This window comes from Rhinopithecus roxellana, chromosome 19 (assembly GCF_007565055.1).
Source record: "Rhinopithecus roxellana isolate Shanxi Qingling chromosome 19, ASM756505v1, whole genome shotgun sequence".
Lineage (NCBI taxonomy): Eukaryota > Metazoa > Chordata > Mammalia > Primates > Cercopithecidae > Rhinopithecus > Rhinopithecus roxellana.
This window is the reverse complement of record NC_044567.1, coordinates 23,157,274-23,181,443: the sequence shown is the minus strand read 5'-3', so window position 1 is coordinate 23,181,443 and position 24,170 is coordinate 23,157,274. Positions and strand designations below refer to the sequence as shown.

Genomic DNA, 24,170 nt, shown 5'->3' with positions numbered 1-24,170 from the left:
GAGACTGTAAGAATCCAGTTCATAGGTGTCTAAAGGCATAGAATTTACCCTGTGCTTAAATCACTGAAGTTAATAATTTAAAAATATGTATTTTAGGCAATGTGTTTCTTTGCAAAAGCGTGAACCTGAGATTACCAGATGATTAAGAAATTGTGAAAAAAATCATTACGTGGCAAAAGTGGCACACTCTGCACACCTCTTTTAGTTTCAATGGAATAACGCTGTTAGATTAATACATAGATATCTAGAAAATAAACTGCAGACCCGAGATTTAAATAAAATATTTTCACTTTAAAAACTGTTATAATTGTCAAAGGATTTAATTATATCACATTAAATTCTATATCTGTGAATAAAGTAATTACATGAAAAATAATTATACCGCCACAAGGTTAGAGCAAGAGCTGTCACTAAAATAGAGGGTTAAGTGTAACATGTGCCATAAGAATAATTCAAAAGATAATCCATGAAGTCACGTAAAATGCTTGAAGGTAATATAAGACAATGAAGACCAACAGAAGAGGTGCCACACTAGCTGGATCTCTAAGTAACAGGCAATGAAACCTCCAGATAAGCATCTTCGTAATGTGCAGCTGACGCTAAGGCATGGATCATACTCAGAGGTGCACTTCCTGGTGCAGGAGCAATTATAAAAATTTATTAGATTCTTTTTAACAGAAGAATCTACAACAAAATTTTCCCATAAATATGTTTCCATAAAGAATTCAAATCATTTAGCCTCGATTTTGTTAGACTTGCTACCTTGACTTTTGTCAGCCTAGATGTTGTTTTCCACAGATGTAGAAAGTAATTCTGTTAACAACAGTTGGTCCTACTAAAGTAGATGGACATTCCACAACAAAACATTATTTGCTCAAAAAATGCATTAACGTATATTTCTCATTCAAAAGGGATCCGAACCAACTGAGAGGTAGCTGAAGACAGAATTACTCATAAAAGTCCAATTCCTTATCTATGAGGTTTCTTTAGCTCAAAGTTAAAGAAAGCAGCACGCATGTTTCATTGTTTTGGTTGTCTTTCAGAAAGGTACCACGGCTTCCTGGAATGAAAACAGGCCTAGAAAAATAATAATAAAGCTTAGCCACCAAGAAGTTCTTTCCTACTCAAAAGATTGGTACTTTCAGGCAGAGAAGGTCAATGCCATAGAACAGTATTTTAGAAACTCATACAGCGTATATCTGATGCAAATTAAGTAATCTTAGGACTACTTACATATCAGATTATTTACATGTAGGATCTAATTCCTTATTCAAAAATCAACTTAAAAACTCTTCTTGCAAAAGGAAGAACTGCTAAATAACAGTTCACTGAAGCTCCTCCCTTGTTGCATGAGATGACTTTACATACAGCTAAGATTGGTACATGATAGGCCGGGCGCGGTGGCTCAAGCCTGTAATCCCAGCACTTTGGGAGGCCGAGACGGGCGGATCACGAGGTCAGGAGATCAAGACCATCCTGGCTAACATGGTGAAACCCCGTCTCTACTAAAAATACAAAAAGCTAGCCGGGCGAACTGGCGGGCGCCTGTAGTCCCAGCTACTCGGGAGGCTGAGGCAGGAGAATGGCGTGAACCCAGGAGGCGGAGCTTGCAGTGAGCTGAGATCCGGCCACTGCACTCCAGCCTGGGCGACAGAGCGAGACTCCGTCTCAAAAAAAAAAAAAAAAAAAAAAATTGGTACATGATAAATATGGAATGTTGGCCAGGTGCGGTGGCTAACACCTGTAATCCCAACACTTTGGGAGGCCAAGGTGGGTGGATCACCTGAGGTCAGGAGTTCAAGACCAGCCTGACCAACAAGGTGAAACCCCGTCCCTACTAAAAATACAAAAATTAGCTGGGTGTGGTGGCAGGTGCCTATAGTCCCAGCTACTTGGGAAGCCAAGATAGGAGAATTGCTTGGACCTGGGAGGCAGAGGTTGCAGTGAGCCAAGATGGTGCTACTGCACTCCAGCATGGGTGATGGTGTGAGACTCTGTCTCAAAAATATATATATTTATATATATATATATATTTATATATATTTATATATATATATTTATATATATATTTATATATGGAGTGCTACTCAGAATCTAGTATTGAATATGTCTACTTTTAATAACACAAGGTAACTGCTTTGGCAGCATGTGTTCCTAGTAGCTAGTCACTCGACAATAAAACATCAGTAATCTGGTTGTTTAAGAAGGTCTAAAAAGCCCAATCAAGGACTACTCTTGTAATCTTGAATAAAATACTTCAGGTTAAAATATGTAACATTTCCAGAGTTCAAAATTGTAAATGATCATTCCAAATGGGCACAAAGTCTAGCATTCTCAGAATGTGACTATAAAAAAGATTTATTGTTTAAGTTCCCTATCTCGATATCTCATTCAATGCAGGGAAGCAATGATAGCGACTCTACACATTTCCATGCTCATTTCCAGGGGACAACCATGGTTGCCAAGTTAAAGCAGTAGGAAGAAGCATGAGTCCTCTAAAGTAATAGTCTACATTAAAAATGACAGCATAGCCCTAGATGGGGCAATTCAGCAAGATGCAAGGTACAATCCACTAACCAAAAAATCGGAAAGCTAAGAATATGTATAAAACTCATTAGCTTTGACACTTAAAAATATATCCACAGACAGAAGCTTTGGTCTTTTTAAAGTGACCTTCACAAATCAGTTTCGTGTTTGTTTCCATTTTCTTTCAGTTTAAGCCTCAATCAAATCAGCAGTCTCTAGGGATTTTGAAATCGCTATAGATTAAAATCCTCTCTGACTCAACTGTTTGACTAATGCCGAGTATTTAATAATTCTACTTGAGAGAGAATTTTTGGACAAAATCCTGCCATGCGCTGTCTTCAGATGCTCCCCAGCTGCATGACAAAGCAAGGCATCACTGTCCTTATTTTATCACTCGACTTAGAGATGAGAAAATGTATCACTACAGACACTTCTACCATTTAGTAGGCCTGGCTGAAAACAGTTTTATAATACTAATAGAGCAATCATCACATATAAAGGCAAAGATCTCCTCCGTACTAATGATATATATTCATAGCTTGTTTCCAAGGATAGGAAATTAATAACTGTGATAGGCCAGAGTTAAGTTAATGAATTTCTAAACTTGATGCTTTTGATAATAAAATCATTCAAGCTATAGCAGTTGGACTCTTCTCTACTTCCACAGATTAGGCACTTTGATACTCAACAGGTTGAGTAAATTGAATCCATATATTGTATTTACGTTCTCTGTCAAGGTTGCTTCTCCACATTTCAGTGATCAAAGGCAAAACAGTCATCAACCCTGTAGCCTTCAATACTATGTTCGTTACATTTAATCAAGTGTCAACTCCACGGCATCATTCACCAACCTTAGGAACGGGTAAAAGCATGGCATTGTTCAGCAACAAATATAGGCATAGTACTGTATTAAAACACACACACACCACAGAACAAAAAAACAAAGAGGAAAGCAAATAAATGTCATCCTCTACATTGTGCGAGAAAATTAGTTAAAAATGCACAGGACTGCCCAATAAACATTTCAGAGGTGGTTTTCTACCTGAGGCAGCATCAATCACTGTGGAAACTCCCCTTCGATCAGAGACTGGACGGGATGACCCTGGCATGCTGACTGGGTCAGAGCGGACTGGCTGGATCCTGCAATGCAATTTAATTTAATTCACATATGTTACTGGCATCAAAACTGTCACTTGCTACAAGAGACCTTAAATCAGGAATGCTGGAGTAGCACAATTCATTAAAGAACCATCCATTCTAAAATAAGACAAACAGGGGAGCAGCAGTCCCTAATTGCTGCCCAAGGATAAAGCACTACAAACATTCTCTACACGCCAGACCCCTTCTAACTTATCTTTGTGTGTTAGTCCATAGATTTTTAAGGAAGAGACTGAAAAGCTGACATTAATTCAAAGGGATACAATAAGTAGAATGGGAGAGGAAATAAAACACTGAAAATGTTTATACTGAAACCTTTGGGATTTCCAAGGGACACATATGAAGAGTTTTGAGAATCCTAAAATTCACTAATAGCACCATAGCTATTAATGTGTTCCATAAAAGGCAGCAATATGTAATTCAAAATTTTGAGATGCTCCATTAAAATCCTTTATGAAAGTTACTTTATATCTGACAGTAAGCATAGGATAACAAAGATGTACTGTGGCTGGGGTGGGTCACTACTAACTGAGCTACCTTTATAAAATTACCAACTAGCATACAAGAATCAATTAGAACCTCAGTAAACGTGCAAATTACCACATACAATTTAAAGTTGCTTAAGAATAATAAACATCCATCCAGGATAACACAGTGAAGCCCCTTATCTACTAAAAATGCAAAAATTAGCCGGGCGTGGTAGCATGCACCTATAGTCCCAGCTACTCAGGAGGCTGAGGCAGAAGAACTGCTTGAACCCAGGAGGCAGAGGTTTCAGTGAGCCGAGATTGTACCACTGCACTCCAGCCTGGGTGACAGAGCAAGACTCCGTCTCAGAAAAAAATAATAATAATAATAAACATATAAATGCCAAATGCCGAGTGTTCTTTCTAGCTGCATTAGAATAAACACTATTAACATAAAAGTATCTGGAAGATTAAAAGATCTGAAAGTCCCAGGCAACTTAGTGAAATAAAAACTTATTACAACAATATATGTATGCATTTCTGGTAATTCATTCATACTGTAAGTATTTACTGAATATTAATTGCATGTAGGCATTACTCTGGGAACAAGTAGAAACAAAACATAAAATACAGACCAATGTGTATATATATGACATAGCACATGAACATTCATGACAATGCAAAATAAAACTAAAGTGTAAATATGAATGACATAAATAAATAAGATTGAGGAGATGGGGGAAGACATGCAGGGTCCACATCAGAGAGAGATATTGTAGAGCTGGAACAGGGATTAGGTATGGATATAGTAATAGCATACATGCATAATGAAGAGGAGCAAGAAATGCCCTTTAAGCACAGGACTGCAACATGCAGAAACTTAGATTAGTGACTGAATACGATAGATTCAGGGCATCTTGAAGTGCATGATTTGGCTGAAGTACAGAGTTCATAAAGGCTATTGGTGGAAGATAAAAAGTTGATAAGAAACGTGGGACAGATGACAGAAGCCTGAAACGCCAAGTGTGTACTGCAAACTAGTTATGAAATGTATGCATTTGTTGTGAGGAAGATAAAAAAGGAGGGAGGTATAGGATGATCTAGTACTGGAAGGTGAAAATATTGATTAACACATATTGATCACTGCTATATAGAACTACCCAATATTCATTTCATCCCAGCTAATGTTTCTAAGCCAATCATGGTAATCTCATGTCTTGGCAGTGGTTAGTTAGGAGATAGGTAAGCCTAAGCTAATGTGGGCCAGTTAGAAAAGATAAATTTATTTAAAGTGTCTGGAAAAGAAGTTTCCTTGTTCTTGAGAGCAACAAAAAGCTAGCCTCTTAGATATGGTCAGTTCATTCAAAGTTATGCCCCCTTCTAGTCTAAACAACTTCCTATGTCGGCTAATACATTTCCTATAGGTAGTCAATTTATATTGGGGTTTCTGAATAATCCAGAGTTGGAGGTAGGGTATGAATGAGGCTACAGATGAAGCAAGACTGGCCATGAGTTGAGAGCTGAAGCTGGACAACAGATACATGGGGGCTTATTCTATTTTTCTTTTTATTTTAGACATGTTTGAACTTTCTTCACAAAAAAAAGAGAAAAACTGGTTGGGATGATGGAAACGTTCTGAAATTAGTGGGATGGATGCCAAACATAGTGAATATACTAAAACCCACTGAATTGTACACTTTAAAACCAGAGAATTTCAAGTTATGTGAATTATCTCTCAGTTAAATAAAATAAAATAAATAGTAACCAATTTCTGAGGAGCTCATCTTAAGTGGAAAGAGAGGCTTTGCATACTCAACATCTTTTACATTATATGTTTCTCAGATCTGTTAGCAAATATTTCATTGCCCATTCTTTTTAAACACCTGCTCTGGGTAGGAAGCTTGCCTGATTCCCTTATGGATGAGAGTCAACACTACGCCCGCCTGTTTCCTATTTTGGTTAGGGGGCAGGGAGGAAGATTATCACTGCACTACATATTATTATTGATATCCTATGGGGTACAGGACAGCGTACTAGGTGTTAAGGGTCAGGTGAGCCCCCAAAACTCTAAATAAGGACTTCACAATTTAAAAGAGAAAGTAAAGCCAAAGGTTGGCCTAGGCCACCATGCACAGATGTGTAGAAATTAGATGAGAGACAAGAAGTTGGGCTAGAGTGATCATAAACGAGTATGAGAAGAATCTCAACAGTTGGGTTTCTAATTGGATGCTGAGTGGGAAACGGTGGTACCAAAAAGGACTTAAAATTGATGTGAGTTAAATCCAAATTTCCCGTAAAAACTGCTGTAGGGTCTTAGCCAAGGTCCCAACCAAGCTTACCTGCTGAAAGTTTAAAATATAAATTACAAATGCAGTTAATAGAAATGTATAAACCTGTTGCTCACTATAAAGGTTTCTCAAGGTTACATGTGTCCAGTAAACAGGTTAATATTCTAATCAAACATGAACAATTTGAAGTCATTTAGATTTAAATAAAATGTGGGGAGTTATTTAGTATTATTAACAAAGGGAAAGTCTCTGAGGAAAATTCTTAAGGACTTGGAAAAGTAGCTATATCTACTTTTAAAAGAAGCGAGTTAGAACTATCTTAATAGAAGGACTATACCTGAGGAAAAGAGTAACAAAGAAAGCTGGAGGAGGCCACAAAACAATGAGGCAAAGATCACCTAAGAAAAAGCGCAGGGTTTTATAAATAGCAGCTGGTCAATCACCAGAAAAAAACGAGACAGTGTCTTGCGCACCGTTTTAGCAAAAAAACTAAATGTGTTACATAGTTGTTTAAGAGAATAAATTGGGTTACTTATTTTAAATGCTTTATTATTAACATTTAAATAACCAAATGACTGCTGTAAACACGAGTACACTGAATCACTAAGTTGAGGACTGAAAAGAATTGACTCCCTGACCATGGCTTGAGATCCTTATCTAGACCATATTTGATCATTAGCATCACTGAAAATTGGTCTTACACTCTCACTGTATTCTGTCATTATTACCTGACATCTTGGTCAAAAAATGTCACTTTTAGAAAGCTGGAGAAATTATGCTGGAACAAAAAAACAAAAATGTAGAGAAGAAAAAAACAAAATACAAAGCAGACTAAACAAATGAAAAATACTAAACAAGGTATTGAAAGGAGATACATTCTTCTTTATGAATCATCCTTCTGTTTGTTTGTTTTTTGTTTTGAGACGGAGTCTCACTCTGTCACCCAGGCTAGAGTGCAGTGGCACGATCTCGGCTCACTGCAACTTCTGCCTCCCGGGTTCAAGAAATTCTCCTGCCACAGCCTCCCAAGTAGCTGGGATCACAGGCACGCACCACCATGCCCGGCTAATTTTTTGCACTTTTTAAATAGAGATGGGATTTCACTGTGCTGGCCAGGCTGGTCTCGAACTCCTGACCTCGTGATCCCCACTCCTCGGCCTCCCAAAGTGCTGGAATTATAGGCGTGAACCACTGTGCCCTGGCCGAATCATTCTTTAAGAAAATACATCAGTCAGGGGAAAGCAAAAATGTAAAAAGAGACAGCAGTTAGGAGTCTGAGATGTTGCTAGGGTGCTAGCATTCATCTAGAGTGGAAGGTTTCTAGATGTATTTTGAATAGAAATGACATAAGTTGGTGAAGAATTAGATGTGGCATGTGTGAAAGGAGAGATTTCAAGGATAACCTCTAGATTCTATCTTGAGTAGGCAGTTTGTGGAGTCATTTAAAGAGATGAGGACAGGCGCAGTGGCTCACGTCTGTTATCCCCACACTTTGGGAGGCAGAGGCGGGCAGATCACCTGAGGTCAGGAGTTCAAGACCAGCCTGGCCAACATAGTGAAACTCCATCTCTACTAGAAACACAAAAACCAGCCAGGCGTGGTGCCGCGTACCTGTAATATCAGTTACTCAGGAGGCTGGGGTAGGAGAATTGCTTGAATCCAGCGGGCAGACGTTGCAGTGAACTGAGATCACACCACGGCACTCCAGCCCGGGTGACAGAGTGGGACTGAGTCACACACACACACAAAAATACTCATGCCTGTAATCCTAGCACTTTGGGAGTCCAAGGCAGGAGGATCACTTGAGGTCATGAGTTCGAGACCAGCCTGGCCAACATGTTGAAACCCCGGCTTTACTAATAATACAAAAAGTTGCTGGGTCTGGTGGTGGGCGCCTGTCACCCCAGCTACTCAAGAGGCTGAGGCAGGAGAATTGCTTGAACCCAGGAGACAGAGGTTGCAGTGAGCCGAGATCACATCACTGCACTCCAGCCTGGGTAACACAGCGAGACTCCGTCTCAAAAAATAAAATAAAAAATAAATGAAATAAAGAGCTGAGAAAGAATAGGGGTGAGAGCAGGATTAGGGAGTGAGATGAAGAGCTGCAATTCAGGCAGCTGGCTGTACTGTAGGTATATCTCCTGGCACCTCCTGGCAGGTACTCAGTAAATATGTGTCATATTTTCTAAACAGATACATCAGGCATAATCCAAGTTCGCAAAAATTTTCATTTTGTTATACAATTTTCTATTGATACTGACAAAGAGAAGACAAAAACATATTTCCACTATGTAACTGGAACATATTTTCTCACTATTTTTTAAAAGGTGTGCAAGAGAAAGGTCAGAGGGTTGTTTTATATTCAAGATACACTATAGAATTTTTGTGTTTTTTTTTTACTTGGAATATATTGGTTTATGTTTTATTGTGTCAAAAATCATTTTTAGTTTAACTACCAATCTTACTTTAAAATGCTTTTAAGTATTGAAAAGCTGTCAAGCCTACAGTAGAAGAAACAAATTTTTCTTTTCTTTTCTTTTCTTTTTTAAATTATACTTTAAATTCTAGGGTACATGTGCACAACGTGCAGGTTTGTTACATATGTATACATGTGCCATGTTGGTGTGCTGCACCCATTAACTTGTCATTTACATTAGATATATCTCCTAATGCTGTCCTTGCCCCCTTCCCCCACCCCACAATAGGCCCTGGTGTGTGATGTCCCCCTTCCTGTGCCCAAGTGATCTCATTGATCAATTCCCACCTATGAGTGAGAATACGTGGTGTTTGGTTTTCTGTTCTTGCGATAGTTTGCTGAGAATGATGGTTTCCAGCTGCATCCATGTCCCTACAAAGGACATGAACTCATCCTTTTTTATGGATGCATAGTATTCCATGGTGTATACGTACCACATTTTCTTAATCCAGTCTGTCACTGATGGACATTTAGGTTGATTCCAAGTCTTTGCTATCGTGAATAGTGCGGCAATAAACATACGTGTGCATGTGTCTTTATAGCAGCATGATTTATAATCCTTTGGGTATATACCCAGTAATGGGATGGCTGGGTCAAATGGTATTTCTAGTTCTAGATCCTTGAGGAATTGCCACACTGTTTTCCACAATGGTTGAACTAGTTTACAGTCCCATCAACAGTGTAAAAGTGTTCCTATTTCTCCACATCCTCTCCAGCACCTGTTGCTTCCTGATTTTTTAATGATTGTCATTCTAACTGGTGTGAGATGGTATCTCATTATGGTTTTGATTTGCATTTCCCTGATGGCAAGTGATGTTGAGCATTTTTTTCATGTGTCTGTTGGCTGTACGAATGTCTTCTTTTGAGAAGTGTCTGTTCATATCCTTTGCCCACTTTGTCATGGGGTTGTTTGTTTTAAAGAGAAGACAAGAAAAGGGAGATTATATTACATTAGACTGAGTCCTTCATTATCTATTGCACCCTAATGTGTCAAGTCTTGGTATAACAAACTGCTAAGCAAACTTGAGACTGCAAGTCAAAACTGTCTGAGTTGCAATAAAAAAATAAGCTAATAATAAAAAGCATAATTTGTACACCTGTACTAGGATTTCTACAAATAAGGATGAGAGAACATGTATTATAAAAATATAAATGATAAACTATAGCTGAATGTATACCAACGTTTTTCCATCCAAAACCTTTATATAATCTAAAAGAAGGGAGATACAGGATTAGATTAAAATCACAGATGAAATTTAATTAAAAGGTGGTGCCAACTTCTGAAAGATCAGGAAAAGAATACATAATCAGATTCAAGCAGTTAGAAATATAAGCAAAGCATCAAAAGGTGAAATTGCTTGAAACGTGCAGTGAGTATTAGATTTAGGGATAATATAATCTGAAAAACAAGTATTTATTGCATGTAATGTGATCCCACATGAGACCCTACATACGATCCCAAGTAATGACGGTGAATTACATGCAACAGTACATGTAGTCCCTCCAAAAGGGGAAACCTAAATATTACATATGATGCTCATTCCACATGAACATATTAATCCTTTCATTCAAATCACTCCCTAGTTCTCATTTCCTACCTGAGACTGTTGAGATCAAGATCATCTGTATCAAAATCCAAAAGAGGCTGTGGCGTGTCACTCGGACCATGAGACTGCAACACAGATGAACTGGATGAGATGACTGTGGTTTGGCCTGAGGGATGGATGGTTTTGAACTGGAACTGTGGACCCATCCACAGACGTCTGTGGGGTCCAGTGTGTGTTACAATTTCAACCTGGAACAGAGTAGCAATGATGATTTAAATGGTTTGTGATCCTGATTTGAGAGACTTCACAATCCCCCATTCTTCCTCTCAACACCCGCATTCTTCAAGAAGCCCATGTTAAAGTGGGAAAGGGATAGGGCACCCATAATTACAAGGTGATGATAGTCACAGCTGATGTAGACATTCAAAATATCCCTCTACTGCTTTTCATCAACAAAAACAAAAAATACACTTTGTGTACATATACATACACAGACACACAAGCACACCTCACACACATATACAACACAAAAATCACATGAAAGTAAAAGGACCAGTTTCTTGCCTCATATAACTAGTGTCAGCTCCCTAGGGTCTACATTTTCATTCACTCTAGACAGTACTTACCATGTTGCGGGCATGCACTGAACACTACACCTATTAATCCACAGATTAAAAGTAATTCCTTCACTGAGGATCAAGCTTATGACAAATGTGAAGTTGTTCTTGAACTATGCAAGGAAAAGTAAAGGTCTGAAATAATTTTAACGCCCAAAGCCACTTTCTTTCCACAATAAAATGTTATAATATTTACTATACTGCCCTAATATTACTCCAATCCACTTTTAAATGAAAAAATTATTTTATACTTTCTCTCAAACTAAATTTTTGTCTTCCAAATACCATTAATTAGTGTGTTTTCTCAACTGCCACAAATATCGACACAGGCATTTTATGTGCTACAAAACAGAAATACCAAAATGCTTTATGAATTTAATGCTCAATGGAGGGCGTAGGGAATGTTGCCAATATTTTATTAAACATTATAAAGTCAAAGAAGTGGGTAGAAAACACTTGGAAAAACCTGAAAATATATATATTACATGATTATATTACATGATTTTTTTTTTTTTTTTTTTTACAAATAATCAACTCGAATGAGAAACTAAATATGCAAATTAGTTTAAATGTCTTGTCATTGGTACCTCTATGCCTGTGCAAGTCAATGTAATTGACTTCTCACATGCCTTAATTTTGTCCTGAGTTCTTTTATATTTAATCACATTTCTCTGATTGTGGTGATTAATTCTTAACAAAACATAACCGAAAAGGTTCACAGAGTGTAGCCCTGTGTTTGTGAGTCCAAAAGGGCAAAAGCATCATGGTCTTTGGAACAATATTCACATTCCCACTAATCACAGGGAGAAAAATGCTCAGATTGAGGACAGTGATTTCTGATTCAAGTAGTTGTATTCAGCAATGTAAATTAGGCCACATATAAAGCATTCTGTGTATTTTAAGCTCAAAACCATCAGTGTCACAGAGCCGAGAGGTAAACAGATGCCTGTGCAATTTCACCGAGGCGATGGCCAGATGTTCCTATTCACTCTCCTGTTGTGTGCCGGACAAACATATTGTATATACTTTCACACTGACAGCACACATTACCCCTTTTCCTAATTGAAAAGTTGAAGTGAAGGACAGTGGTTTCTCTGCCAGCATTCCTTGGACAACATTTTGATTCTGGAAAAAACACATGTATTTTGGGTTTACTTTATCTTCCTATCATTAAGAAAGGATGGACCACCACATGCCAGGAACTGAAAAACTTCCTGTGAATATTTTTGGTGTGATGAAATAAATACATGTTACCTAGACACTGTTTGATTTTCCAGTTTACTTTACTTTTGATTTTCCAGACTTTAGTTTTCAGGCTACCCTCCTTGAGAAAGAAATGAAACTACAAATGGCCTCCACATTTTCTGAGGCCCCTGTCCGATGAAAAGCTGCCAGATTGGTAATCTGAGATAGGTCATTAGCTTCACAAAATGATGTCAGACTTGAGGAAGACATAACAGCATTTGTAACGAAGTCATTTGTAATCCCATCATTTTGAAATCTGCCCAAGTATCTTTTATTTCAAAGCCCTTGAGATGAAGACAGCTTCACCTGGCAAGGGGAGGGATGGTCAGTGAAGCTGTTGGAGACTGGGCATGGTGGCTCTTGCCTGTAATCCCAGCACTTTGGGAGGCCAACACAGGAGGATTGCTTGAGCCTCAGAGTTCAAGATCAGCCTAAGCAACAGAGGAAGATCCTATCTCTACATTAAAACACAAACAAACAAACAAACAAATTAGCCAGCATGGTGATGCATGCCTGCAGTCCCAGCAATGTTGTAGGGCTGGTTTAGAGACCACTAAAAGCAGCATCACGTGGGCTTAGGAAAGGAAACCCAGAGGGCACCATCAGAACTTCTGTAGGGTAGAATGTTATATTTCCAATAGTGAAAGTATGAACTCAATCTTCAGAAAATGCTGGCTCCACAAAACAAATCCCAAAGATTGTTGAGTGGCTTTACTGTTTCATCAAACTTTTAGTTTAAACCTGATGAAAATGTGCTCCAAAGAGCCTATTTAAATTCCAAAGTCCTAGCTGGTCACAGAGGCTCATGCCTATAATCCCAGCACTTTCGGAGGCCAAGATGGGTGGATCACTTGAAGTCAGGAGTTCAAGACCAACCTGGCCAACATGGCGAAACCTTGTCTCTACTAAAAATACAAAAATTAGCCAGGCAGGGTGGCACATGCCTGTAATCCCAGCTACTCAAGAAGCTCAGGCACGAAAATCGCTTGAAACCAGGAAGTGGAGGTTGCAGTGAGCCAAGGTCATGTCACTGTACTCCAGCCTGGGTGACAGAGCAAGACTCTGCCTCAAAAATTAATTACTTACTTTCAAGGCCCTAAGGCTTTAAATGGATTGGATTGTGTGAAAAATACATAGATTTTCTGCCATGTGTATGGAAGCTAACATATGTATACACATATACACACACAAATATGTATAATGTATACATAATATGTATATATACATCTGCAGCAGTATTTGTGGAGTAATTTGTAATATGGAAAGACAACTAATTCTTGATAATCCAACAAAGAGTTACCAATTCTCCCCATTTACCTCTAAGAAAAAGAATAAAAACAGTAAATTTGTTTTATTTTACTTTAATACTCTCAATATTTCAGAGTTTTACCTGGGAAAGCCATTCTTCATCTTCCTGTCCACTATGGTCAGAAGCTAAACTGTCATAAGACCCATGTCGAGTAATGGGCCCAGGACTTCCAGGGGGAACCACTAAAGGAGAAAGAAAATAAGATTTAAACCACTTTATTCCGTGCAGTGGAAAAACAGACATGGGCACAACCATTTTGGATACTATGGTAATTTATAAGATAAAATATAATACTTTAAAGCACAGAGGCAATTCAAACAATTATTGAACAAGTAAGAATGAAGTTCTTAGGAATAAGATACTTAAAAAATATCTACAGGAATTTAGTAATGACATCTTCTTGCAATAAAAGAAATAAACAACTAACTACATGCTAATAGCAAAAGTACACTGAAGAGCAGCGACAAATCTGTTCATTGGGGGATGATATTAGGATTCTTTAAAAGAGTTTATTTAGTAGCTTCATATAAATGCTAGGCATAAAAATGTACATTTAATTGAAAAAATGCTTTCAGTCCTGAAAAAATTCATTTATCCAGAGAAATACATTATCTTTCTTAGATACCTGAGTAGTTTTCATGATTCTTAAGTGATATGACATAGTCAAATTATAAACAGCCTACTTTTTCACTCAAATAGGAACATTTGCTTAGTAAAACAATACAATGGTTCAAAAACATTTACTGAGTTCCTAATATGAACCAGACATTATCTCCTCAAAATCTTAGTCTCTTCTTTGGAAGCTACGACTCACTCACTCTGTCTCCATATCTCTAAAGGTATTTTTTTTTCTTTTTTTTCTTTTTTTTTTTTTTTACAGCAGTTTTAGGTTCACAGCAAAGTAGAGCTAAAGATACAGATATTTCCCATATAACCCCCCAACCTCATACATGATTTTATTTAATCTTTTTTTTTTTTTTTTTTTTCTTAAGAGATAGGATCTTGCTACGTCACCCAGGCTGGAGTGCAGTGACATGATCATAGCTCACTGTAACCTCAAACTTCTGGGCTCAAACCATCTTCTCACCCCAGTCTAATAAGTAGCTGAGACTACAGGCGTGAGCTACCATGCCTGTCCAAAATTTTCTTTTTTGTAGAGACAGGATCTCACAATGTTGACCAGGCTGGCGTCAAACTCCTGGCCTCAAGTGATCCCCTGGCTTTGGCTCTCAGAGTGCTGGGATTATAGGCATGAACTACCACACCCGGCCTACCATTTTAATACCCAGAGAAATCAAACAATGAAGTACTGGGAGGAATAGAGAAAAACAGGGGAGGTAAGTAGGAAGAAAAGTAAGAAAGTAAGGGATGATCATTAAAGAAGTGTGGAAGAAATAGAAAAGAATGAGAAGCTGAAAACAACTTTCATAATTTCCAGCACCCAGAGACATTTATATATACACATCAACATACAAAAAGTTCCTTGAGTTAGATTCCTCCATATGAAAACAGAGGATGTAAATATATAAATTTCTTAATATGTATTCCCAGAGTTATACACTTACCCAAGCAGTGAAAGAGAATGCCAACCTCATTGAGTTCTTGCTAGAACAAGGTAGTATTTTGAAAAACTATGTCTTAGTGAAACAGATACAAATAAAGTGGACAAAGCATAACCTAGGGCAAGATTTTAAAAGACACAGACTCACAAAAAGCTTATCTTAACTTGCTGCAAGAGGAGAAATGCTAATTCAGTGAATTACTCAACAGAGGCATACACAGTAAAGTGTAAGATCTGCAGTAGTCAAAACTTTTAGCTGCTAGTTCTTCAAAATCATAGTTCTACAGCCAACAGGCATGGTGGCATTTGTACAAAACACAAATGATCACAAAAGCATACACCTACATTCTTGTGATGGCAAATGATATCAAGAAGAAAAGAATACCACAGTATCTATTATTTCAGCATTCTTTTGGAAATAACTGATACACATTCAAAGGCTGGTAAGTAATGACGTTTTCAAAAGGTTATCTTCACACCACTAAATTCTATATTAATTCTTACTACAGAAGAGAACAAGAGGATCCTCGAAATTCCCACCCCTTAAATACTAGTGAAAAATGTGAATATGGACAAATATGTAGAGGTTGGAAAGCAGATGAGGGCAGAGAAGATTTTAAAGAGGTGAGGTAATATGTTATACAAATATCTGAAGGAAAGATGTGACAAAGGGAATGTTAAGTGCAAAGATTTTGAGAAATAAAGGGAATCAGTAACAGTTAGGAGGCCACTGTGGTTGGGTGGGGTAAGCCAGGCTGTGAGTGCAAGATGAGTCAGTAAGGCAAAGGAGGTAGGACCAGTAGATTACTGTGGGCTTTTCCTTTCTTTTTTTTTCCTTTTTCCTTTTTTTTTTTTTTTTCAGTAATAAAGCTCGAGTAATATGATGGAAAGCAATTGGAAATTTTTTAAGTAGAAGTGAGCAACCATGCCTTACGTAACTAGCTGGTGCCTAACGTGAATTTCTCCAAAAGTTTATGTTGTGTTTTATATACGCTGAGCCTAGACTAGTATATGTCACAGAATAAGTATTCAATAAGTATTTACTGGGTGGTTGGAGTTTGGGATTCTGTACTAAGTAAGCAATGGCACTAGAATGGCTGGACACTTATTTATCCATCAACAAAACAGGGATAGGCCAGGCGCGGTGGCTCAAGCCTGTAATCCCAGCACTTGGGGAGGCCAAGACGGGCGGATCACGAGGTCAGGAGATTGAGACCATCCTGGCTAACACGGTGAAACCCCGTCTCTACTAAAAATACAAAAACTAGCCGGGCGAGGTGGCGGGCGCCTGTAGTCCCAGCTACTCGGGAGGCTGAGGCAGGAGAATGGCGTAAACCCGGGAGGCGGAGCTTGCAGTGAGCTGAGATCTGGCCACTGCACTCCAGTCCGGGTGACAGAGCGAGACTCCGCCTCAAAAAAAAAAAAAAAAAAAAAGGGGGGGGATAATATATTATAATGTCTGGGATTAGCTTCAAAATAACCCCGTGGCAGGGACAGAGGTGGGAAGTAGAATTACAGATGAAAACAAGATTGGTCATTAGTTGATCATTGTCATAGCTGACTCATAGGTACATGGAGGCTCATTGTATTATTTTCTAGTTTTGTATATGTTTGGAAATTTCCACAGTGAGAAGGGCAAAAGATCCTCTCTGCCCTCATTAACTTTCCAAGGGAAGTAATAAAGATTCCAAATATACATCTAGAAATAGTACCATAAATATGCATCCCAAAATCCTAAAGAGATTGTAAGAATTTCCATCCCCTTTTTTCACTAAAAATAGTTTTCTAATTAAGCATGCTTGGAAGCCATCAGAAGACGGGCAATACAAAAAAATAAATCTGGTGGAATAATATTTTTCAACATTAAATAAATATCCTTCCTTGGCCCCACTATTTTTTCCATGTTTGATACATTTTTATTACTAAATTGGGTAAAAGCACAAACATCAAAAGATGAGAAGCTTAAAACTAGAAGCTAACTATAATCCAAATAATTTTGAAAAGTCCGAAAGAAGAGTGCAATAAGGGAACATATTTTTTCACAATAAATTAATCATTATTTGGCACTGTGGTATATAATAAATATATACAACTAGATATATTACTGTTCATAATTGGTAATGTAATATATTTATTAAAATCTGTTGGTCTTCCTATTATATTCAGTATTGGATTCTCTACATGGTTTTAGGAATTACAATATGTAGCATGGAATACCTTAGAACAGTCCCAACAGTATACCGAGCCAGAACCTGCTTCATCCAAATGTGGTCCTCAGACCATCAACATTGACGTCCCTGGCAGAGCTTGTTAGAAACAAATAACTTCAGGCTCCACCCACCCAGCCCTACTGAATGACAATCTGTATTTCAACAAGATCCCTAGGTAATTTCATTACACATTAAAATTTCAGAGTTGTGTTATACAGGAGTAGACTCACTGCCATTCCTATAAAATAGATCGGTAGTAAAAGTTTGGAGAATCTACATTATTCTTTAAAAGGAAAAATATGAAAAACCGGTTTTCATTTGAGAGCTTAGGAGGAAAATAATTAGCTACTTATTACCATTTCTAAAATCTAGACAAGAAAATTCTGAAATAAGCATGGTTATTATGAGATTAAGTTAGCTATAAATTATTAGGAAATTTAAAATAGAAAGGTACTATCATTTTCATAGGATTTACTTTTTTGTCCACTTGTTATGCTTCTAAACTCTTCACTATAACCTCAAATTTCAGTATAAATGGCCATGATAGTAGAAAAGCCAAGCTCTGTTTGCCATGGTTGATGTTGGGGGAGATATCAAGCCAGTATGTGCATAAGTTAAAGTGACAGATCTAAAATGTTCAGCTTACCAGTATTTAATACTTTCCTTAGTTTCTGTTGTAGTTGTTGTTGTTGTTTTAGTCAAAGGTGGTTGAGTGTTTGGAAATGACCTTATGTGGCTTTTGTTTTACAGATATGACCTGCCAGCATCACAAAACTTTTGGACTAAGAAATCAGTAAGTCTCTTGATTTTAGTCAGTCTACATATAGTATTGAAAAGCTTTGTGACAAGTAATTCTTTCTAATGTTACCAGGCTGCCTGTGTAAACACAGAAGGCCAGACGAGGAGACAGGATAAATTATCTGTGGGAAGGGCTCATGGTCAATAGCCAATATTCTAGTTTAAAATTCGTTCTCAAATGCTTTGGGCACAAAAAGATAAAAATAAACTAAGTTTTTGCTCTTTTTATATAGCATAAATTTTCTTAGTTCGTACTAACACATTCTCATATTACAAAGGTAATTTCATGGAAGAATGTTCCTTTTGATATTGAATGATCTGAAATTACACAAATAGAACTATACATTCAAAAAAATTCTCATGTGAATAACAAAAAAGGCAAGTTCAACAACAACAACAAAGTTTCCTTTCTTTCTTTTTTTTTTTTTTTTTTTGACACAGGGTCTCACTCTGTCACCCACGCTGGAGTGCAGTGGCATGATCTCGGCTCACTGCAACCTCCACCTTGTGTTCAAGCGATCCTCCCACCTCAGCCTCCCAAGTAGCTGGAATTACAGGCTTTCGCCACCATGCCTGGCTGATTTTTGTATTTTGAGCAGAGACGGGGTTTTGCTATGTTGGCCAGGCTGGTCTTGAACTCCTAACCTCAAGTGATCCACCCACCTCAGCCTCCCAAAGTGCTGAGATTACAGGCACGAGCCACCACACCTGGCCTGAAAGTTTTGCTTTCTTGCAGGTGGACACTGAATAGTAGGTCTAATTTGGTTTTTGTTTTAAAAGTCCCAAAACAAAAGCAGCTTAAAACCTAATTAAAATGAATTTTAAAATCTGTGCACTAAACTACCAGTCTCTGGCACCATTTTCTGTTTTCTGTCCTTGTGGTGCAGGTTCTTCTCTGTTTCTTCTTTTGCTCTTTTCACTGGCTCAGCTGCACCGTTCTCCATCACATTCATCATCACTATCCAATTCAGTTTACCTGCCCTGAAACCGTCCTTTCCCTTTCGCAAACCCAGGCTGGGCAGCCTTATTACTCTTCCTTTTCCTTTAGATCTGCAGCCTTTGACTTTCATTTATTTGGGGATTCTTGTTGATCTTGCATGATTTTTTTCAACGCTTCTTTTTCATCTCTCCTTCTACTATTTCCCAAGTCACTTCTTTGGTTTTTTAATTGTGGGTTACCATTATTTGTGTCTTTGGCTTTACTTAATGCTTCTTTGGCTTTTTCTTTAAATAGAATTATCCTTTCTTTTACTCCTCTGACAAAGTCTATCCATTTTATTTCACCACTTGCATTTATTTATATTAAAAATTTTCTCCCAATCCAGGTAGGAAGAACATTCTATGTTTACTGCCTTGGGAAGGAATGATATACCAGTTCATGTGGAAAAAAGAATTTACAACCGTGATAAAAAGAAAGTATGATAAGAACAAAGTTTCCACGCTTCTAACCTCTCAAATATTAGGAATGATACCCTGAGATTGGAGCAAGATTGGCAGAGAGAGAAAGGGGAAAAAAGAAAGTCACAAAGAGGAGTGGGAAATAACAGAATCCCAGAAAAAGTTTTAGGGACCAATGACTGTGAAAACTTACGTCTTCATTCTTGGGCAGAGTTAAGGGAAGTGGCAAGAGATCCCACATGGTACAAGAGTAGAAACGGTGTGCACATACTGTGCCTGTACAGCCAGGTCTGTGACAACCTTATCATGTCCCCCATAGCTTAGAAGAGAAGAACGTTTCATACATGTACAAGAATAATACAGACATAGTCCAGAGAACTGACAGGAGCTGGATGAGAAACAAGAATGGATGCTGCAGAGACCTATATGAACCAATGACCAATGATCTGGTGGGGAAATGGGACATGTCAGTGGTGGCAATTAGGACAAAGTGTCCCCAAATCCCTTACTTCATACTTTTACACCCTGTAAACCCTGTAAACCCTAGAGAATTTAGATGTAACTTTGGAGGCAGTATAATTGATTGAGATTAATTTTCCCACCTTTCTTCAAATGGAGGTACTAAAAAAACTTAATAGAGTTTATTTAAAGAAAAATAAAGTTACATATCTTGCAAATCCAAGTTCAATGGACCAAGGTACAAAATCGCTACCCCAAAGAAAAATGTTTAGTATCTTTTATATTTACCAACTATCCTTAGATAATTAATAAACTTGGTACAAGGATATAAATCTTGCCATGTTCTTAGTACAGTAATTTTCAAACACACCTTATCTGCCAAACTGAAAAGGAAATACTATCAATTTACTTTAGAGAGTACAACTTCAAAAGTATTGCCTCTACTAGACACAGGCATTTGCTAAATATAGATCAAGAAGCAAGGGCAGGATGAGTAGATCATTATGAGGTAACTGTGAGCCTGTCTATTTTTAGTGTTTATAAGCAAATCATGCTTACAGTAAGTAAATAAGAGCTAAAAAAAAATCACTAATGGTATTTTTCTTATAGGAGTATATGGGCTTCTGTGTATTGTGTGTGTGTGTGTGTATATATATATATACAGCCAGGTATATATATATATATATATATTTTTTTTTTTTTTTTTTGAGATAGAGTCTTGCTCTGTCACCAGGCTGGTATACAGCAGCGCGATCTCTGCTCACTGCAGCCTCCGCCTCCTGGGTTCAAGTGATTCTCCTGCCTCAGCCTCCCAAGTAGCTGGGATTACAGGTGCATACCACCACGCCCAGCTAATTTTTGTATTTTTAGTAGAGACGGGTTTCCACCACATTGGTCAGGATAGTCTCGATCTTTTGACCTCATGATCTGCCCACCTCAGCCTCCCAAAATGCAGGAATTACAGGTGTGAGTCACTGTGCCCAGCCTATTTATATATTTTCATATGTTAGTGTGTATAAAGCAAACAAAAGCCAACCTGCTTTAGGGCTGACTTTTGAAAATTAGTCCTGTTAATCTAAACCAAAAATACTGCCAAGTCCGCAGAACAACATAAATAAAGTTATGAAATGAAAGATTAATGGCCCCTTAATAACGTCCTTAGGTCTGAATCCTATATAATAAAATTCACGATATTCCAAAAAGTCAATTAATAATACATACAATTTTTCAAATCAAAATCTTGGAAGAGTTCTATTTTTGAATTTTTAGATGCCCTCTGCAACTTGATACAAGAATCAATGTATAAAGAAGTTTTAAAAATTACCCACAGAAAATATGGTATTTATCAGTTAAAGGAAGTTAAAAGTATTGCTTTACATACTGCTAAACTATAGGTACAAAGTATTAAAGTATGCAAATAATAATTGCAAGATTAAAGGTATAAACATTATATTAACAGATATCTAAGTTGACATCATTAAGTTTCTTCAAATATCTAGTTCTTTAACAGTACTTAATATAGGTTAGGATAGGTGAATTTGAACCAAGATTCCAAGAATGAGTTATTACCATTCCTAGAAAAATTTAAGCCTAACATTTCAATTTTTCCCCCGAAAGAATGAGAAGATAAACTCAATTTTATGGAATCAAATTCTTTCTAAAATAGTCCCAAAGAAACAGCTAGATATCAAAAAAGTTCATCTGCAACTAATCTTCTACTTAGAATACAAAAGGTCAGATCTTTATCATTAACATATTAAATATACTGTACATTAGAGCAGGTAATTAATTACTCTCATTGTATTGGACATGGTTTTACATACTCAGGAAAAAATACCAGACCTTCTAAAAATGAAGTTTATAAGATGTAAATATTTCTTTACAAAGAAAGAATAAAAATAAAAATATCTGTATCCAGTACTATTTCATTTAAAGCAATGAAAAACAACTGTCATTGCATGTAAAAGTGAAAAGATCTACACACAGCTTGTAAGCATCCTTTTTATATAAACAAGCACAAAGTATAATACTCAACATCGAGCAGTACTTATTTACGAAAGTAATGAAGGAAAAGTCTATTTTGTTTGGTTTTGTTCTGTTCTTGTTCCACCCTTTCTTACATTTCTTGAATTTCCAGCAATAAATTCTCTTAGCTGTAGCTCTGGAAGCTTTAGAGGACATAGCTGATCAACTACAGGTACCACTGTTTGTAAACTCCAGCCTCCCAACTCTAGCAGATGTTAAGAAGCTGTTCTACTCCTTGACATTAATTGCAATGCTATCACTATCAGAGAAATCTGCTTCTCAAATTAAGGATAAAAATGCTGATGCTAATGGTACCTAGTTTTATATGTGAGATAATCATATAGTTACCTGGTTTAAGATTTTGTTGGACACTTAAAATACGATAATAGGCTGAATATATAGAAATAGAAATATAGAGTCTTTTAATTCAAAAATTCACACTCTGATCTATAAATGAAGATTAAATGCATTTGTAAGTTTAATTATAAATTTAAAATTCACATTCTGATTTATAAGTGAAAAATCAAAGATGGACCCAAAAGCTCTCATCTGGACAAGTGAGTTTACTGGGTCCTACTGGCAGCAGAGTTTTAAATGGACAGTGGAATTCTTCAGATTCAGGACCAGACACAGTTTCTGTTTTCTCCTACTCTTTACCATATCCCCACCCTTCCTCCGCAAACAATGAAACCCTCACCATGTTAAAGTTTTTAGTGGCGACCTGAGAGATGAATAATGTTGTGCCAGCATTTTTCAGTCATTTAGATTATTTAGAGGAACAACATTCCTTTTTCTAGCAACAGAGAAATTTGCAGTTAAATGACATCATGCTGCCTTGAATGAAACAGCTCAGGCTCAAAGTTCACCCAAAGGCCAACAGTGATAAACTCTCTCCCAAGGACAAACCTCAATATATTTTTGGTGCTTATTAAAAATAGCATTTATATAGCAGCCACACAATAAGCAAGGGCTCTTTACCAAACTCTGTTTCTGATCAGAAAGCACTCAGGATATACGGATGAAATTCTGCTTGGGAATGTAGTTTCTTAGTACAGAAACTAAAATTTGCCATTTTAAAACAAAGGTTCAGAAGACAAATAATCCAAAAGCAAAATGAACAAAGGCAGTTCCCAACGAACAAGCAATTCACAGAGGAGGAATTATAATATCCAACAAACATATTTAAATTGTAGTAATTGGAGATTTACTGGCTCAAGTTATCATTGCATACATATCAAAGTGGGAAGAATTAAAGTGTGACTTTTTAAATGACTAAAAAAAGGAAGAACCCCCTCAGATTAAAAATAACACACACAACTACTTGAAAATGGGTAGTATTAAATTCACACTGATTTATAAGTGTGACAAGTTAAATGTAGAGGAATTCACTAAATCTAATACACAGAGCAGTAAAGCAATTCCACAGAATATCACTGGTTGTTCTGTTGATTAGCAGCCGTCTGTACCAATGCAACAATAATACATAAAGGGAAACAAGCTGTATCTACGTTATATATTATACGGATCAATGATCTTCCTTGCACCCTGACCCTGTAGTACCATAGATGTTCTCTAATTAATTATTAAAGTTTTCTAACAGTCAGTATTGTACATCTCTGGTTTCACTTTCTTTTTATTCCACATTCCCAGAAGAACAGTCACAGACAATATATAATTAGAAAAAGTATGTATCTTCTCTGTCTATAAGCTAATAGATTTCACTGAAAAACTGACAACTCTGGGTTCATCTTTTCCCCCATCTCCTTTTCTGTACCCCTGCAGTATCATAATATTACAACAGAAGATAAACTAAGGAGCTTTCATTTATTGTTCCTGCTACCAAAAGGTCACTTGACATTCAGCATCTGGACAAATTACACCTGGAGGTAGTCTGGCTGGGCTCACAATTTAGTTTTACTTCTTAGTGGCCCTAAATATCTCATAAAATGGAGAGAAAGAATAAAGCATAATGGGTTCATGCTATCAGCCAGATCAACAACTCTACTAAGGAAAAATTTCAAACTGTCCAAGTATACTTTTTTTTTTTTTTAAGAGATAGGTATCGCTATGCTGACCAAGTTGGCAT

At 37.2% G+C, this 24,170-nt stretch overlaps 1 protein-coding gene across 9 annotated transcripts in view; it reads right to left on the bottom strand.

Annotated features, from left to right (window-relative positions):
- The window catches only part of BCAS3 (BCAS3 microtubule associated cell migration factor), a 733,207-nt gene that overhangs the window by 312,801 nt on the left and 396,236 nt on the right, over positions 1-24,170 (bottom strand). For all 9 annotated transcript variants that reach the window (XM_030922807.1, XM_030922806.1, XM_030922804.1 and 6 more), the window contains 3 exons: positions 13,715-13,815; positions 10,514-10,710; positions 3,569-3,666 (listed from right to left, as the gene is read on the bottom strand). In XM_030922807.1, coding sequence (XP_030778667.1) covers positions 3,569-3,666; positions 10,514-10,710; positions 13,715-13,815 — 396 coding nt within the window. The remainder of the gene's footprint in view (positions 1-3,568; positions 3,667-10,513; positions 10,711-13,714; positions 13,816-24,170) is intronic.